The sequence below is a fragment of the Ursus americanus genome, chromosome 7 (genome assembly GCF_024610735.1).
Source record: "Ursus americanus isolate L20-20 chromosome 7, mUrsAme1.1.p, whole genome shotgun sequence".
Lineage (NCBI taxonomy): Eukaryota > Metazoa > Chordata > Mammalia > Carnivora > Ursidae > Ursus > Ursus americanus.
Genome location: NC_142133.1, coordinates 9,000,535 through 9,020,348, shown reverse-complemented (window position 1 = coordinate 9,020,348; position 19,814 = coordinate 9,000,535). Strand labels below are relative to the sequence as shown.

At 43.7% G+C, this 19,814-nt stretch overlaps 1 protein-coding gene across 5 annotated transcripts in view; it reads right to left on the bottom strand.

Moving 5' to 3' along the window:
• Positions 1 to 19,814, bottom strand: part of TBC1D8 (TBC1 domain family member 8) — a 105,151-nt gene that overhangs the window by 42,263 nt on the left and 43,074 nt on the right. For all 5 annotated transcript variants that reach the window (XM_045771854.2, XM_045771850.2, XM_045771851.2 and 2 more), the window contains exon 3: positions 3,064 to 3,182. In XM_045771854.2, the coding sequence (XP_045627810.2) occupies positions 3,064 to 3,182 (119 nt within the window). The remainder of the gene's footprint in view (positions 1 to 3,063; positions 3,183 to 19,814) is intronic.

The following is a 19,814-nucleotide window of genomic DNA, read 5'->3' as shown; positions in this document are numbered from 1 at the left end:
AAGCACTCAGATGCACAGGGAGACAAGACATAAAAGAAAGCATCTGAACATACAACTGCTTTGCCAACAACAAGTAGCAGTAAGGATCCTTTCTAAATCCAGAGTAAGGCTGTAAGAGTGCCTAGAACATAAGCTTGTGGCTTCTTCCAAACGGGTGACAACCCATTGACCAGATGAGAATTCTGATTCCCCACATTCCTGTGCTTCATGAAAGGCTAGGTCCCTTAAGACAAGGCCACTTTTGGGGTGCCTGGGTGGCTCAGTCGGTTAAGCAACTGACTTCCGCTCCAGTCATGATCTCAGGGTCCTGAGACTGAGCCCCATGTTGGGCTCCCTGCTCAGTGGGGGTCTGCTTCTCCCTCTCCCTCCCCATCTGCACCTCCCCCCTGCTCCCTGCTCACTCTCTCTCTCTAATAAATAAATAAAATCTCCCAAAAAAATATAAGACAAGTCCATTTTTGGGGTGCCTGGCTGGCTCAGTCAGTAGAGCATGTGACTCTTGATCTTAGGGTTGTAAATTTGAGCCCCATGGTGGGTGTACAGACTACTTAAAAACTAAAATCTTTCAAAAAAAAAAAAAAAGACAAGGTCATTTGGGGGGCATAGCTACCAAATCCTAGACTGTATAAACTGTTTTAGAAAATTACTTGGGAGTTACTATTAAAATAAGAATTATTTATTAAATGAATCTGAAGTGCGGTTAAAATTTCAAGTGCTTTTCATTTCCTTCATTATGCTTTTCTTCTTTTCCAAATTTTATTTAACCAGACATTATAAAATTGAAAAGTTATAAGAACGATGAATGATTTTAGAAACATATCTAATATATAAAGCTCTGGACCACGAGGCGTGAAGGAGATTCTAGGAAGGCTCTACCGCGAAGTCACAGAAGCAGGACAGGATGCCCTGGGTCCAGATGCAGCCACGACGGTGACCACACAGACTCCAGACTTCTGTGGACTGCGGGGTCTGGTGACGAGCACAACTCTAAGTACGGGGATTTCTTTAAAGCTTTACCGAGTGGCTAACTCCTTAGGATATGAGTAGGAAAGCCCCAATTCCTAATTCCTTTGGATCTTCCCAGAGGAAAGGAAGAACCTACACCATAGTGGCCCCAAAGATATAACCCCATCTCAGACCACAAGAACCCCTCCATCCCCAGCCCCTGCTCCAGGCCAGCAGCCTCCCTGCAACTGTTGTTGTTGTTCTTGTTGTTGTTGTTGCATTTCAGTTTTGATGTACAGGGGATCAGAATATGTCATCCCAAACCACGCCACTTTGGCATAAGGATTATTTTAAGCTGAAGACAACTGAGACACAGCCAGACACCAAAAAGGCTCTCTGCCCTCCCCCACTACTTGCCTAAAACAGGAACACCAATACCCATTTGTGAAGGTGCCTCCCTCTTCTGTGCTGGGAAGAGGAGGGTAACTCTAGACTCAGACCAGCACTGAGAGGAATGCGCATAACAAACCTCACAAAAACAGTCCTTCTCTTCCTTTCATTTCTCTCCACATTTACCTTCCCACAGCTGGCCACCCCTGAAAGCCTGAATGGCTTTCTCTTTGTCTTGTCCCTTCTCTACAAACGTATTGTTCTTTGTTGAGTTGCTGTATAAGCCCCACATTCTAACCACCCCTCTGAGTTACTCATCACTGCATTTCCCCCATGTGTATGCACACTGCACGCGCTGATCAACTGTTTTTCTCATCAATTTGACTTTTGTTGGTTTAATGTCCAGGCCATAGGAGGAGAACCTAGGAGGGTAGAGGAAAAACTGCTTCCTCCTCTGCAGAAGCTTTCCTAAAGCCATTGCAGCAGAAATGAATTTCCTTCCTCCATATTAAAAGGAGAAACCCTAAATCAAAGAACCACCACAACATACTAAGACTAAAGAGAAGGGAGGTAAGTGTGAAAATTAACCGTGAAATGGGCATTTCTGCAGCTAAGTCCCAGTGCAATCTGACCCAGGCAACCAAGCTCGTGAGTCAGACCAGGCAGAGATGGTAACCCATGGGCTGGATGAGTTCCCACCATAGCCTGGGTCCACCTGCCAACCCCACAGGCCAGAGGTGACACCAACAGGCCACCAACCAACACTGCCATGCCACACTGCCTGACTCAGGAGACCTGTGGTTCCTACCAGGTGACTTAAGAGTTCCTGATGCCCAAATGAAAAGAATACTCCTGTTTTTCCCTTTATTTATTTTTTTAATTTTTTTTATTATATTATGTTAGCCACCATACAGTACATCCCTGGTTTTTGATGTAAAGTTTTGTCCCTTTAAAAGTGAGAATTCACTTTGACACCTTTTACTAAAAGCTGAAGCACTTTTGAGGCAAACTTTTGAAGAAAAAATAAATAAACAAAATCAATGGTCTGGGGGATTTTACCCGTAGGAGGAAAATTGTATTACAGGCTAATGTGTTCAAGTGTTTAATAAGGGTTAAAATCAGAATGAGAAACAGTCTCTCCCTGCCTGATAGAGCTTTTAAAGCACTGGGTACCAATCATGTTGTTGCAATGATGGTTAGAGAAGATGGAACTCACAGGAGATATTAACAGATACCCTCTAAAATATTCCTGTCTTGCCTTCTCAAAATGTAATTGCAATTAATTCCATTTAATTGACATATCTGAAGAATAAATAGCCACTTTTAGGAAGAGGCAAGTGCCAGGTCCAACAAAATAGTGTGACAAGATGTCACAACGGCAAAAAGGTGGGAATAACGAGTTTAAGGAGTCAAATAACATTTCTGCTCTGCAAAAACATAAATGTTAACACTTTTTTTTTTCCTGAGACAAGAGAGGAACTTCACTTCTGTAAAGGAGAACAAAAACTGAGGCTGGAGAATGTGGATTTTCCAATTTCAAGTGTATTTTGCCAGACTGACTGTGAAGTTTGACAAGTAACAAGTCCAGCTCCTATGATTGTGTATTAAGCCAAGATATTCAGTTATGGTGGAGAAAACTGTTCGAATCGGATCAAAAATGCTATACTGCTCAAAACGTCATAAGAAAGATGGGAAAATGGGGAGAAGCATTTCAATCGAAGGACCTACCTTTACCTTCCCTTTGACAAAGCTGGCGATGTCATCCTTATTATCAAAGACAGACAAAGTATGCAGGAGATTCTGCTCCAGCCAGTCCCAGTGCTGGTTTATTTCCTCTAATGTCGCACCTGGGTTAGAACAGCAAAAGATACCAAAATTAAAAGTAACTCCTAGAACAGGAACTCATTTTCCAAATATTATGAAACCTGTGTTTGTGATTAAAACATCCTGGTTTCTCACATCCTGGGTCACAGCAGACAAGGAAGGCACCCTCCTCTGAAGCCATGGTGTCCCTCGCCACAGCACTGGGATTTGCAAACACCTGCCCACTGCCACATGGATGAGCCAGGGGACCCACCAGGTTACCCTCGGGACTGAGTGTGCACATCCTGTCAGCCTTGCTGATGCCTGAACTTCCTACCACATCCACTCAAGTGACGGAAACACTTGTAATTATGCAGCTGTTCCAGGGGAAACAAGCCCCCCAAAGAGGGCCAATTCTGAACAGTCTCACACAGTTTACCCTGTGAGAACAGGGATCCCTCAAGAGGGACCTCAGCCCAGGGTCACAGAGGAAAGAGCCTCCTGAGAAAGCTCTGCTGGTTGCCCAAGGGTGTTGCCACTCGCAACAGGCATCATTAAATACAACAGCAACAACCTAGAGAATTTCCAGGTTTACCAAGCCGTACTTGGTATCATTTACAACAACATCCTTTAAGAACATAAAAAGAGGTTGTATACTAAACATTAAAAACACGTTAAATCATGTCTAGTAAGTTAATTTCTTTCCAAGGCAATTAAAAAGAAATCACCCCATTACTGAAGCATTAAGCAACACTGTTACCAAAAAGCTTAGTTATTTTAGTATTTCCCCTTGAGGAATCTCCTAGTACTCTCCATTAGAAAATGGGCACCTTGGCACGGGGACTGTGCCAGCTCCTAGTGAAGGACCCGGCACATAGCAGGTGCTCAACGAAGTCCCCTGCGTTGAAGCAAGCATGGTCCTGGACAAGAAAAGGGATGTGTGCATCAGGTGTGTGTAGTACAGGAATAGAGAAATGCCCAGCTGGGAGGACCAGATTTCCAAAATGGGAAGCAGGAGATATTCTAACCTCAAAGAGGTCAAGGGCTACCAAACACCAGTGCAGAATAAGCTCGCCAGTGTGAGAGGCATAATGGTCAACAGAACCACATACACCATACACAAAAGCCAGATACACATTTTGTTAACACCAAACTTTCTGTATGCTATTTGCAGCTTTCCTCCCTGCAGAGTATAGATGCACGGAGGGATCTTATACAAAGCCCAGGCACAAACATGCCAGAGAACTCACTCCTGACTTGTGAATTTAGGGTCAGTGAGTATAAAGAACATCTGTGTTAGGACTGAACAGACAAGTTTGGGAAGGAGTCATCAGAGCAATCCAAGAGAATTCTTCATGAGGAAAAGTGAGAGAGATCTGGTCTCTCTTCCTCTTCTTATAAAGAATCCCATCATGGGGGCCCCACCCTCATGATTTTCTCTAAACCCAATTATCTCCCCAGGTCTCACCTCTAAATACTACCACACTGGGGGTTAAGGCTTAGATATATGAATATGGGGGAGGAACACACCATTCAGTCCACACCAACCCGTGATCTTCCCAGCTGTCCATCAGCACCCCCACACACACACTCTTGCTCTTTAAGGATCAACAGACTGGAGATGCAGCCACATGCAGTTTAGGAGAGCTAGCTCTGGGGGACATGGTCAGCATCCTCTCACTGTCATCCCCCTCCCACCCAGGAGGCCCCTGTGGTTTTGGGGAAAACCCTAGCCCTTCAGGCTCCCCATTCCTCTTATAAGGGGGAAAGATCCTCTTAAAACAAAATCAAACCAAGTTATTCCAGGCTTCACTCTCATGAAGCTTCTGAGTGTCGTCTACCTGAACTCCGGCCACTCAGGGTCTGCTTGGTTACTCACACTCAGGGCTGAGGTGCCTTAGGCAGACGTCAGGTTTGCCCACCTCTGGCTTAAATCTCTGCAGTTCAGTGTCTTCCACTGGCAACTGTGTAGGTGTCAGTCACAAAATCGCCTCCTATACCTGGAGGGGTCAGCAATGGGGTCTTCCTAATGGGCAGACAGCACATCACACTGTCTCAAGAGAGTCCTTGGGTCTTCACTAAAGCCAATAAACTTGCACAAGAGCCTTGAGGATGCCTGGACCTCTGCCCTTCTCTTTAAGGTTTGCTCTTTCTAGATCTTTGTACTTTATTATCTAGCATAATAAAACCAACTGGTCAGATTTAAGGCAAAGAATAAATGGGAAAAATTATCCTCACTGGTCATCAATCTTTTTGAGTATTTTTTTTAAAGATTTGAGTGAGAGAAAGCATGAAGCAGAGGTAAGGAGCAGACAGAGGGGGAGGGAGGGAGGGAGAGGGAGAATCTCAAGCAAACTCCCCACTGAGTGTGGAGCCTCCACAGGGCTCAATCCCACGACCGACACCATGACCCGAGCCGAAGTCAAGAGTTGGATGCTCAACTGACTGAGCCACCCAGGCACCCCTTGAGTGTGTTTTCATAACCTCCTAATTCATTTAAAAAAACAAAAACAAAAACTTGGCAGAACAAGGAAGAACAAGAGAAGGGAGAAGACACCTTTATGACCTTTGTATTCCAGGGACTAGCTCACTGCTGTGTAATGAAGACATCTGAATAAGGAAATGGAAGCTCAAAAACTTCTCCAAGGTCATAGGTATTGAAGGAAAGGCAAAAGCAGGGTATGAACTCATTCTCTACAACCTTGATGTACCCTGGGGGCCTCCCGTAGTAAGCTGCATTTTAATTTCAAAGTAACATTTACATAATCCTTAGGTCCATTACTTCCTATGGCTTGACTTAAAAAAAAAAAAAGTCATTTTGTGTTTGTACTTACAGCAATTCCAATTTCCTGAGTGCCTCTTTCTGGAGGACACGAAACAGGTTTTCATCTATCCTATTAAGCTTATAGGGCCAGCACAGTTCATTGTTAACAGCTAAACATGTAGGTCATCCTCAACTTACCCATAAACACAGACAGCGCGAATAAAACTATAAACAAGCCCCAACACAGTCTATCACATGGAGTGAAGACCTGAAATAAAGCCATCAAAAATTTTGGCTTTTATTCTTTTAAAGATTCTTCTACTTACGGGGAGGAGCTTATGACAGGGAAAGGTAATTCTGAAACAAAACCACGCCTCCACCTTGAGAGAGAAAACAGGCACACACATAAAAATCTGTCAGTGAACCACAATTAGATTTCATTACAATCTGCCCTGTTCCTGAATCTAAGACATAGCTGTATGTCTCTCCCAGCCAAGACAATCAACATGATGAAACTTTTCCACCCTACTGTCTTCCATTTCCTACAAAAGTTGCCAAATGGCAGGGAAATTTTCCAAACTAGAATTTCCTCTGCAGGGAAGTCTTATGATAGGCTTCCAAAATACCGTAAGTCAGTGCAAACCGACTGCATGTCCTCAGCCCCGAAGGACTAAAAAGTCACTCAACAGATCTCACACACCTAAGTTCTAAACCTGAGCTGTCACCAGGTTTCCCAAATCACACGGAGTAGCTCATCAGAAGATAGCGTTTTAAAAAATGAAACAGAAAAGGGAATACATGGCATTTCATAAGAGCAACCACTGATTTGTAAAATATTTGTTAGAGGTAAGCACACACACATAAATATTTCTCTGTCTGTGGGTCATGCTCAAAAAACGTTGGAAAGCCACCACATTACAGACATACAAGTGGTGGGAAACGCAAAGAAAAAATAAGAACATGAGAACACGTCACCCATTGAAGGGGTGGAATGATTAAAAAGGCTACAAATTAACAGCATGGCAATATTCTCACTGTTTCTGCTGTGGGCCTTCCAAAACCAAGACAGAGGAGAGCTACAGTTACGGACTGAAGTGTGTCCCCCCAACAAATGCATCTGCTGCAGCTCTAAGCCCCAATATGACCATATTTGGAGACAGGGCCCTGAAGGAGTAATTTAGGTTAAATGCAGTCAAAAGGTGGTGCCCAGATCCGAGAGGGCTAGTGCCCTTTTAAGAAGACGAACAGGGGCGCCTGGATGGTGCAGTTGGTTAAGCATCTGACTCTTGGTTTCCTTAGTTTCAGCTCAGTTCATGGTCTCTGGGCGGTGAGATCGAGTCCCGAGTTGGGGTCCATGCTTAGCATGGAGTCAGAGTTTCTTTCTCCTTCTCCCTCTCCCCCTACCCCCAACATGCTTGTACACGTGTTTTCTCTTTTGCGAGTGCTCTCTAAAAAATAAATAAATCTGGAGGGGGAGGAGGAGGAGAGAAAGAGACACCAGGAATGCTCTATGTGAGGACACAGAGAGAAGATGGCCGTCTGCAAGACAAGGAGAGGGGCTTCCGGAGCAACCAACCTTGCCAGCACCTGGATCGTGCACTTCCAGCATCCAGAACTCTGAGCACATAAATGTTGGTTTAAACCACACAGTCTGTGGTATTTTCTTATGGCAGCCCTAGAAGGTCAACAGAGCTGTTTAAAACCAAAATGTATAGGAACACTGTAGATTTTAACAGAAATCCAATTGGCAAAATTATACCTTGTTTTATTAAGGCAAAATAAGATTTCTATTGTTGCAGAATAAGACTTCTATTTCCTAAGAAAATCAAGTTCAGAGGATCTTAAACATCACCCACACAAGAAGTCAAATCAGATTTATAAATACCTATGCAAAACCAAAATACAATACTAGAAACCCCAATTAACCGCAGAACAACCAACAGTGATGACTTCTAAATTACCAGCTCTAAGGCAAAACAGCCAGAGGTGGTAGACACAGGCCGTTTTCTGAATTCTTAGCACGTTCCCAGGCATTTTGTTAGATATGTCATACACTTGATATTGTTTATCTTAATAAAAATAGCACAAAGTAGGTGGTATTATTTTCTGGGTAAGAAAACTCAGGGCAGAGAAGAGCCAAGCTCAAGGCTGGTTCTCCTGGCTACTAAGGCCTCACTCTATCCTCACACACAGTGGAGATGGGAGCCTGGGGAAGCTGGCCAGGCAGCTCCCCAGAGCTGAGTCACTGTCAAGCTCACACACAGTATTTATTTGCCAAAGTTCCCCCCAGAGGTATTTTCAGGAAATAAAACAAGCATCTCATTGTCTATACCTACAGCTTCTGCACGAACACAGCCATAAATAACTTCATCCAAGCTTCAGTTTTCAAAAGCAACTGTTTTCTCTCTGCTTAGTAACTATCCAACCAAATTAAGGGCCTTCCCCAGCTACCTAAATCCTAATTTACAATGAATGGACATTCCACGTGTGTAGTTTGGAGCTGTTTCTTTGAACTAGTACATTTCTCCTCCAACCAAACACTCAATGGCTACCATCGAATGCCTGGACTGAAAAAGCCATACAGACCACAAAGGGGCTAATTAAAAGCAACACTGCCAAGGCAGCATCATTTTTAAATTTCACACCATACTCATCCTAGACAGAGTAACTCAGAAGCAAAGAATTTGAGGTAAGAATCACAGATGAGCAGAGAAGAGGGCTGAACCAAAGCCCTTCCCTTTCAGAAACCACACTCCCTTCACGTGGATACTCTAACATCTGATCCGTGCCTGAGGCAGTATCTTCACAGGAACCTGTGAAAGCTCAGTATCAATACCACATCATCATGTCCTTGACCTTTTCTGCCTTCAAATTAAAATACTGAGTCCCTAAAAGTATTTGCAGTAAGTGGAAAAACTCAACCTTCCTGACACCGAAAGTAAAATAGATTTTCAACTTATAATTAAAATAATTAAAATGCCCTTGTATTAGTGCCATTAGAAACACTGCTCATAATGAGAAACAAAGGTGTAGGAAAATCTAACCATTAACCAAAAGGGAAAAAAAAAAAATCAATAGAAACAGAACCAGAAAGGACAGAGATAAAATAATCAGCAGACAAGGACATAAAACAGCTATTACAAATATACTCCAAGAGTTCAAAAAGTAGAGGAGAGCATGAGAATGGTAAGAGACCAAATTAAAGATAAAGAAAAAGATCCAGGGGCGCCTGGGTGGCACAGCGGTTAAGCATCTGCCTTCGGCTCAGGGCATGTTCCCGGCGTTATGGGATCGAGTCCCACATCAGGCTCCTCTGCTATAAGCCTGCTTCTTCCTCTCCCACTCCCCCTGCTTGTGTTCCCTCTCTCGCTGGCTGTCTCTCTCTCTCTGTCGAATAAATAAATAAAATCTTAAAAAAAAAAAAAAAAAAGATCCAAACCAAACTTTTAGGGATGGAGAAATAGTGTCTGTATTCAGAAATATACTGGATGGGGTTAAAAGTAACTTACACACTGCAGGGAAAAAAAAAGTAGGGAACTTGGACAGAGTGATTAAGAACTAAAATGAAAAGCAGAAGAAAAAGGATTAACAACAAGGGAAATTACAGAGCATCAGTGAGCTGCGGTACAGCAGCAAGCAGCCTAATTGGAGTCCCGGGGCGGGGGGGGGGGGGGGGGGGGGAAGGGGACGGGTGGGGCAAGAAACAGAGAACAGAAAAAATAGGTACATATTTGAAGAAATTGCTAAGTTTTTTTTCAAGTTTGATGAACACTATAAACACACCGATCCAAGAATCTCAACAAACTCCAAGCAGAAAAAGCATCAAGAGAAATCACATAAATGCACATCTAATCAAACTGCTGAAAGCCAGTGATGAAGAAAAAAGACAATAATTATAGAGCAACAAAGAATGATAGATTTGTCCGAAACAATGCAAGCCAGGAGACAAAGAAGAACAGCTTTAAAAGTATTCTAGAAAAAAGCTAATTTACAGGTACTTGAAGAAAAGGAGTGAATTCCCGTATAACTTGGGAATAATAAAACCTTTCTAAGCATGTCTCAAAATCATTAAGTTTAAAAGAATGGCATTCTAAATCCCACTACATTAAAAAGCCTTTGCAAGGTAAAACACACCAAAAGTAAAGGCTCTAAAGGACATGACAAGCTGGAAAAAGATTTTTTTTAATTTCATTGCTCAAAGGACTAATATTCCTAATATTTAGACAGTGTCTAAAAATTGAGGGGACGAAAAGAATCACCCAATAAAAAATGAAGCAAAGCCTAAGAACAAGGAGTTTCTGAAAATAGCCCTTAAACATAAAAGACACTCGACTTCCTCACAATACAAGGATGGCAAACGAGAACCATTGCAGAAACACCTACGAGGATGGCAGAAATCCACAAGTTTGACAACAGATACAATGACGAATCTGGGAAAACAGGTACTTTCATCCATCGCTGATGGCAATTTTTTCCAGTGTTACAAACCCGATGGAGGAAGGGACATTTAGTGATATCTAACAAAGCTTTATATTCATTTACTAGAGTTGGGATTGCAGGACTGAAAGGGTAATCTATCCCAGTGATTCAGCAGTCTAGGCACAAAATTATTTATTTACCAGGCTATTCACTGAGGCATGGCCAGGGATGAAAACACCACAAATGTCCATCAGTAGGGGCGCCTGGGTGGCTCAGTCGGTTAAGGGTCTGCCTTTGGCTCAGGTCTTGAATCCAGGGTCCTGGGATTGAGCCCACATTGGGCTCTCTGCTCGGTGGGGAGCCTGCTTCTCCCTTTCCCTGCCACTCTGCCTACTTGTGCTCTCTTTATATATCAAATAAATAAAGTCTTTAAAAAACAAAACAAAAAAACAAATGTCCATCAGGAGAGAACAGGCTGAATAAACTGCGGTACTTCTACATAAATGAAAGACAAAACAAAACAAAGGAGAAGATAACCTCCACTCTCTGATATGGAATGATTTCCAGGATATGTCCCTAACTGAACAAAGGTAAGGCACAGAACAGAATAAATGTGACCTTTGTAAAAGGAGGGTGTGAGAATGTAGAGTATATTTGTAAAACAAAACAGTAGGAAGCTAAGCTAGAAAAAGAAAGGTTTCCCTATGGCAGAGGGAAGGAGGCAAGGGGGGGTAGCAATGAAAGGTTTCTCTATACAGACCTTGTTTATAGATTTTATAGGTTTGATTAAGGAGCTATAAAAGAGTTTTCCTTTTTTTTTTTTAAAGTTAAATCAATAAGGGGGAAAAAAGCAATACTTAATTTAAATAAGTGGACAGACTTATCAGGTTATTAAAATGATTACACAGAGAAAATAGCTGTTTTAAACAATGTTGACTATACATCCATAGTTAAATATATTCTAAGGCCAACGGAGTTGCCAAAAGTTAAATTTCATTCAGTACTCTTATTGTTAATATTGATATTATTTAGGAATAATATGTATGTGGATGTGTGAGACAGTCAGATGATAATTATGTGAATATTGTTAGAAACCAAGATTTTCAGTGTATAAGAGAAAAACATAAAATCAAAGCTAAGTTATAACAATGTAGTTTTACAGTTGAATTAGGAAGTTAATGTGAATCACTAAACTCTACTCCTGCAACTAACATTACACTATATGTTAGCTAGCTAGAATTTACATAAAAACTTGAAACATAACAAAAAAGTTAATATGAACTCATGGTTTACTTTTCTTTCTTGTAACACACACTTCTTAGCTCATACTTACTGAAAAGCCTTAGAGGCGGTGACAACCCAGCAACAATGAGCAACTCTACACCCCAGATTATGGCCCCTACGCACCATTCTCCAGTAGAAGGAACCAGGCTTACTGGAGACATGGAGGATCCAGACAGGAGGCAGAAAACGCACAAGGTGAACGTTCCACATCTCACTGGCCAGAGAGCAGGGAAGCACTCAGAGGTGACTCGGTGCCAAAAGTGCCAAAAGCCACAGAAAGTGCTCTGAGGGGCAGATGATGGCACAATCCGAGTATCACAAAGGACCGCAATTAACGGACACACACTGGATGTATAAAAACTGGCTTTTAGGGTTCACTGTATGATCCTTTCAACTTCCTGTACTTTGAAAAATTTCATGATAAAATATTGGGAGAAGCACTTTAAACTTTAAGACTATGCTAAAAAGGGAAAGGGAGGGAAGAAGGAAAAAAAAAAAACCCACCTAAAACAATTCACTTGTCACCACTACAAATCACCAGGACACCAACTCCTCAACAACAAGAGGCAATTAAAGGGCCGACGTCAGCACTCCCCTCCTCCCTTTTCTGAACGTACCACGTCTCAGGGTGACCAAGTAGCCCCAGTTAAGTTCAAGTTCTCCTATACAGTCAAGCCCAAGCTGACAGCCATAAAAGAACACATCAAATGGGGGGGGGGGGATCACCACTTTGTGGTATATAGACGAAAAAGTTAATAGGGCAGCGTTTCTAATGGGCCAAACCATAGATGAAAGGCTGATGGGGAAGAAGGCAATTAAAAGCGGCCACCTGAACTCATTAACTAGTTTAAGCATCACTAAGACTAAGACACCCAGGGGAACCCTGCCTGCTGAGAGGATGCGGTATAAAAGATGTGTAACCACCTATCAAGTTTAAAAAAAAAAAAAAAGTTAAACCTGAATTTGACCACTTCTAAGTACCTTCCAGTTTGGGGGGGGGGGGGGATTCGAAGGACTAAGAAAGGAGCTGAGCCATACCTTGAGGAAAGAAACAGAAACATAATCCACGGTCATTCTATGTAAAAACTGGCTGAATTTCTTCACCAAGTCAATGACTTGGGGGGAGAAAAAGCAGAATGGGGGAGGAAGAATGGAGGATTTCCTGACTAAAGGAGACAAAAGAGACACAACCACCAAATGAGGTGTGTGGCCCTTGTTGAATGTGGATTAGAACCACCCAGATCAGGCACCTGGATGGTTCAGTCAGTTAAGTGTCTGCCTTCGGCTCAGGTCATGATCTCAGGGTCCTGGGATCAAATCCAACATCGGGTTCCTTGCTCAGTGGGGAGCCTTCCTCTCCCTCTCCCTCTGCCTGCCACTCCCGTTGCTTCTCTTCTCTGTCTCTGACAAATAAATATATAAAATCTTATAAAAATAATAATAAATCAGTGGGTGAGGAGATGGCGCAGAGAATAAGAGATAAAGCAAAGTAGGCAAAACCATGATCCCAAGGCATTTTCTTCCGGATCCCAATGCATGAGCCTGGAAGATGCAATTACACTGTCCTCACTACTTTGGGGTAGGTCTGAAAATCTTCATAATGAAAAACACTTTAAAAGCCCTTTTTAATTAAAAAAAAAAAATTAGTAAAAAAAAAAAAAGTCATCAACTTGGATAAACGGACCTCCACACCTAGGAGGAATATTTTGTAAAATACTTTGTAAAAATCTGTGAGAGCAGAGCAAGAAACAAGGGTGAAGGATTTTACACTCCCCGCATTTCTTCAGTCAGGATCTTATTTCTTCTTATTATTATTTCTTGAGTCAGGATCACTCCCAGCCCCAGGCAACTCAGATGCGCCAGGTTTCAGTGGAGGTCCAAGAAGACAGGGCAGCAGCAAGCAAGCCCTCTGGGCCATAGACAGCTTCAGGGGCATGAAAGCAGCGTGAAGGGAGTAGGACACACCCAGGCTGGCAAGGCCTGCAGGAGGAGGAGCGCTCCGGCCGCAAGAGTGAGTCCGGAGCCTTCCGCTCTCACACTCTGCCTTCGGTTTTGATCATTAAGGAACCATCTAACAAGAAGTCATTCGCCAAAGTCATCTTAGTTTGCAATCCATATGCCTCAGTCAGTCTCCCCGCATCTACTAAAACAGAGGGATGAAACCAGATGTCTGCCAAGATCCCCTCCAGATGGTTTCTTCTTTCCAACAGGTCATGCTCTGCACAGATGTTAGGCAACACGGAAGAAGCCAGAGAAATATCGGATTCCCAGCTTCACACCTTTAGATTTTATACGGGTCATATTTATTCCAAAGTATGTCAAATAACAAATCAGGATTTATGTAAGGAGACATCTCAGGCGGAAGAATTGTCTCAAGAGGGAGAAAGGGGGCCTGTTGCAACAGAGGGAGGGGGCTGTGGCTACCGGGGGAACACAGACCATGGGGCCTGCCAGTATCTACCCAGGTTAAAAAGCATTTTTTAAATAGCACTTTTGACCTTCAAATTTACTACGTCTAAAAGTTACACTCAGAAATTGCCTGCTTTTTAAAATAATTATAAGCAACATCCCTAATAGACAAACATCTTCGGGGAATTTAATTACTCTGGCATAAGCAAAATTGTTTAAAACGGTAGGAGCCTGGTGACAGAAACTCCCCGACTGAAAAGAAGCATTAGCCATTTCTAAGTGTAAATCCCACATGGAAAATGCCAGCGAGTGTTATTCAAGGAAATCCCAAGCAACTAAGGCAAATGTGCCAACTCACATTGAGTGGCCTCCGAGTGTGCACCCAGAAACAAGTTCTAACTTTCCTCCTGCAGGGCTGCCTCCCAGGTTTTCCTTGAAGTGCACAGTGAGTTCTGTTCTGGAAAAAAGATCTGGCTGGCACTTCCTCTGCTGCCCTGGCACAAAGTTCACCAAGACACTAATCTGATCCACCCTGGAACATTTCCTCCCATAATAAAATTCTCTCTCCAAAGACAAAGCAAACTGTGGTGCAGAATACGAGAAAGTAAAATGCCAGCCGTGGTCAAGGACAGAGATAAGAAAGAAATAAGAACATTCTGAGAGAACGTTCTAGAAGGACCTGTGCCTGAGCCACCAGTGAGGCACTCCTGACGCAAGATGTGGCCCTGGCAAGTTACAAAGCAACTTACGCCTTGCTTCCTTCCTCTCCAAAGTCGGTAATTATGCCAACCTATACGTTGTTGAAGGGAACAAATGAGGAAAATTTGTGCAAAAGGAAGTATTTTTTAAGCTGGAAAGCCTAACTCCTGTGATTCTTAATTTTTAAAAAACATATGCCACACATTTTCGTTAGCGGAACTACTACAGCTTCCTTTAATGACCTTGGAAATTTCAAAGCCATGTATTTTTTTTTCATTTTCCAAATCGAAAATATTAACTAAGGTTTCTTTCTTTTTTTTTTTTTTTTTCAATCTATACTTTTACTCCCTCCCAAGACACAGGTATGCCTCTGCCCACCCAGGTAGGTACCTCCCTCAGATCTGCTTGAAATTCTCTGCACTCTACCGGTGGACGGTGGTATCATGGCATCGTCATGCTCACCTACTTGCTTTCTCCCAGGTTTTCCTGCTCTCCCTCGTTTCACTCAAAACCATGGGACAAGACCTTGCAAAGAAGGTGAAAACTTTGCACTTATATTGTCACAGTCACAAAAGTATTTGGGCACTTGAGTCCAAATTCAGATCTATGAAGACATGAGCATTATTAAAAGATGGTCTGTACGAAGGTTTGTCGGGTTCCTCAGAAAGTTCCTACTATCTTGGCCATGTTCCACCCGGGCTGTCTCTAAGCAAAGCAATCAGGTCCTCTTTCAGTAACCAGAAAAGACAATCCACCCCACAGCTCAATTAATCAATGTGAAAAAGAGTCCAATTCTTACAGAAGCAGTTTAACTCCGGGAACGACTGACGCAGACAATCCAGAGTCTCAACTGAGTTTCTTCTATTTCCCAAAAACAAGGCAAAGACAGTAATGAACTCAATGTTCAGGGCCATGGTAAAGAATAACGTACGTGTCAATAACACAGCAATAGCACAGAGTCACCTACCAACAGGAACACGAAATGACAGATCTGTAACTTACAGCCTCAGCTTCTCACCTGTGCAACAAAGCACAGGCTGAGACGTCAGGAGAGAAACCCCAACAAAGTCTCCTTGCTCCTCCAGGGCCCCCAAGAGCCCTTCATGTTAGGTGTCAATGCAGCCAGAAGCCGCCCCACCCCAGGCTGGCGCCCGAGACCGCTCATGTCCTCCCTCTGCTCTTCCCTCCTCTCCCGACCAGACCAGGAACTGGCTCCTGGGATGTGACTCTTCTGGTTCCACACACCACGTCCTTGGTTTCTCCTTATGTGCTGATCATTATATACGATTTCAAAGGGAGTGTAGATGTGCAATAGATTACTCAGCGTTAAAAAGAACAAATTCTGACCCTGCTACAACACGGACGAACCCTGAAGACACTACGCCGGCCACAAAAGGACAAATGCTGTACAATTCCACTTCAATGACATTCCTAAAGAAGTCAAATCCATAGAGACAGGGAGCAGGATGGTGGCCACCAGGGGCCGGGAAGGAAGGAACGGGGACTTGGTGTGTAATGGACACAGAATTTCAGTTTGTGCAAGTGAAAAACTCTCTGGAGGTGGACGTGGTGATGGTTGCACAACAGTGTGAATGTACTTAGAGCCACTGAACTACACACTTAAAAATGGTAAAGATGGTGAATTGTACGTTGTATGTATTTTACCGCAACAAAAAATGGCTTTTTTGGGCTGCTTTTTTGTCTGTTTGGTTTTGTTTTCTTAAAGAAAGCAAGATCCCTGTTTTGCAAGTTTTTCTCCTGCTTAATGGTCCCGGTTGCTCATTACAGAGCTCCTGACCCAGGGCCTTGCCCAGCCATGGAATATCCCTGCCCTGGCTTCTCAGAAAGGGCCAAGAGGTCTTATTTGTGATTGCATGCCCCATCTCCCACTCCTCAAGGAGAGGAGACGTAAGTGCTGAGCCATTACCTTCTTTAACTAGCAGACTACTTACTCATACCTACGCAGGAGTCCACACTTGACTGCTCTGGCTTATTTGCACACCTACTACTGGCTGAACACCATGCTCTATCCTGGACACTGGAAGGGTAGCAGTGACCAGGACCCTGAGAAAACTTTTATCTTCGTTAGAGGACCAAAAAAAAAAAAAACAGTTTAGTGACAGCAGTGGTAAGTGCTGGAGGGGCTGTACCAGCAGAGTGGGGGAAGCAGCTGGAAGGGGGTGTGGGCAGGGGTGGGGTCTCTGGAAGGGGGCATCTGAGCGCCAACCTGAAAGACTGGGCACAGTCCTCCATACCCTTCTCCTACACAAGTCCTCACCACTCTCTCACCATGCGTGTTTTATCCACTGACGCCAGCGAGGTTTATAAAGCTTTGAGATTCCTTGGTCCATGTAAGTCAAAAAATAGCAACTTATCCTTATCCCCTTCTAACCACAATCGTCCACAGATCTGCTGCCAAATAATATCGTTCACCCAGGGGATTATCTACCTAGCTCTTCCAGCTCTGCTTAAAAACAAACAGAAAAAAAAAGAAGGAAAAGAAAATTCTTCTCAAAAGCTCTCCATAGTCTCCCCGCACTGCTGTGCAAACAGCCAAAATCAAATGAAGATATAAATCGTTCTTGCAGGCCACTCTTCCTGTTCCTGCCCACGTCCTGGTGCCGCCCAGGCCCTTCCTACAGTTCTTGTTTGTGCTTTATCTGAGACTTAAAATCCTGGGCAGGGATCCTTTCTCAATGCTCAAGACACAATAAAATATTAAATATGGTGAGTCAATATCACAGTGCAGGATGCCTAAGTAACTCCCAGGAGAGGCCTAAGTGTCTCAATCAATACCACAGGCCCGAGACACAAATACCTCCCCGCTCCCTCTTCCCTAACCCAAGAAAAGCAGTGCTGCAAAGAACCGCCACTTACACAGGGGACCTTCCATGGGCGACACAGCAGAAGAACGTGGAGCATCTGTGCACCTGCCATGGGTCAGGTCCAAGGCAAATACTCAGCCAAGGTGAAACTAAAGGAAGCAGATGCTGCCACAAGAGAAAGAGTATTCTAGGAATTCAGCCTGCTCAGGACTACACTGCCAGGGTGTGGCGGGGTGGGGGGCAGCAAGTGTAAGCTGCTGCAACATTTATGGCATGCAGTTTGGCAATACACATCCAAGATAGACTTAGAAAGTACATCCCCCTGCTGCAGAACTTCCTTACTATGTGCTGGTCAAGGGTCTTGCCGCCTCTTACTTTCCTAATCCTCGTTCCAGCTCTACCTGCCACTTCCGGGGTTGCTCTCTGGATTCCCCAAGGCCCTGTGAAACCGGCGGAGGGAGACTTCCCTCACACACTCACCCAGGGACCCCCGACACCAAACATGTGTCTGGTACATGGCAGGCACCCAACATTTCACATGAATGGACTTTGGGGATCGAGAAGTATCCTGAAATATTTAAATGTATGGATGTTCATCTAGGTTTTTAAAATACTGAAAAATCAGAACCAATTATGTATCTGATAAAGGACTGGATGAGTAAATTAGGCTATGGCCATAAGGTTGAGTGCTGTGCAGCCATAAAGTCGCTGTGGTCCGAGAGTGCTCCAGGAGCCCTGAATGGCTACTGGAGACCTCCCCGGCCACACAGACTCAGGAACTGAGCAGGGTCCCTGCTCTGCAGAATCCCCAGAAACCAATCTAGTCAGGAGACAAACTCCAGATGTCCCCAGCAAAAGCCCCAAACCCAGAACAAGACCGACTGTTTGGCCTGGGGCAGAGTGACAGGAGAGAAACTGGAGAGAAACTGGAAAAAGGAACAGGGTCTTGCTGCTTCACACCCCACATCCAGCCCAGCACACCAGTCCTCTCCACTCTGTCCCCAAAAGTCCTCCTACATTGGTGCAAATGCCACAGGGTTGGTCTTAGAGGACCGCGTCCAAGCATGAGTGGGTTGCAGAGGAACAGCATAGCAACCAAGCCATCACCTGGCAACAAAAGAGGATAAACAGAAGAGCACAAGGTGTTCAAAAGACAGGGACTGTGTCCTAGAAGAAAAACGGAAGCCTCAAGGAGGAAAGGAAATTCTCACAAATGCTTCATGCTCCAAGACAGCAAGAACATGAACTCAGGAAAACAAAAGTACAAAGATGAGAAGATGAAACAACAGAGGAAAGGGAGAGGAGACACTGAAGAAAATGATCAAAGCACAGCCAAATGAGGGGAGTCTGAGTGGCTCAGTCAGCTGAGCCTCTGACTCTTGATTCTGGCTCAGGTCATGATCTCAGAGCTGTGGGATCAAGCCCCACCTTGGGCTCCATGCTCAGCATGAAGTCTGCTTGAGATTTTCTCTCTTTCTGCCCCCACCCCTGTTCATGCGTTCTCTCCCTCCCTAAATAATAAGATAAAAATACAGCCAAATGAGTAAGTTAAAGCAGCAAAGTGTAGGATACAAGGCTGGAAACGGAATTATTAACTTAGAGGAAACGACTATGAACAGCACAGAAGATGCTAGTTGAAGAGACAGATAAAAACAAGAATGAAGGGGTGCCTGGGTGGCTCAGTCGTTAAGCGTCTGCCTTCAGCTCGGGGCGTGATCCCGGCGTTATGGGATCGAGCCCCACATCAGGCTCCTCCACTATGAGCCTGCTTCTTCCTCTCCTACTCCCCCTGCTTGTGTTCCCTCTCTCGCTGGCTGTCTCTCTCTCTCCCTCTATCAAATAAATAAATAAATAAATAAATAAATAAATAAATAAATAAATAAATAACAAGAATGAAAAGCAGACAACAGTTATCCAACAGAAAGGGTCTCTGAGGGGGGATTCTGATAAATGGAACATTAAATGCATCTTTAAAAATACACAGAACAGGGGCGCCTGGGTGGCACAGCGGTTAAGCGTCTGCCTTCAGCTCAGGGCATGATCCCGCCATCATGGGATCGAGCCCCACATCAGACTTCTCCGCTAGGAGTCTGCTTCTTCCTCTCCCACTCCCCCTGCTTGTGTTCCCTCTCTCACTAGCTGTCTCTATCTCTGTCAAATAAATAAATAAAATCTTTAAAAAAAATAAATAAAATAAAATAAAAATAAAAATACACAGAACAAGGAAATTTCCTGAAGTGATTAATCAATCAGATACTGAAAAAGCACACTGAATT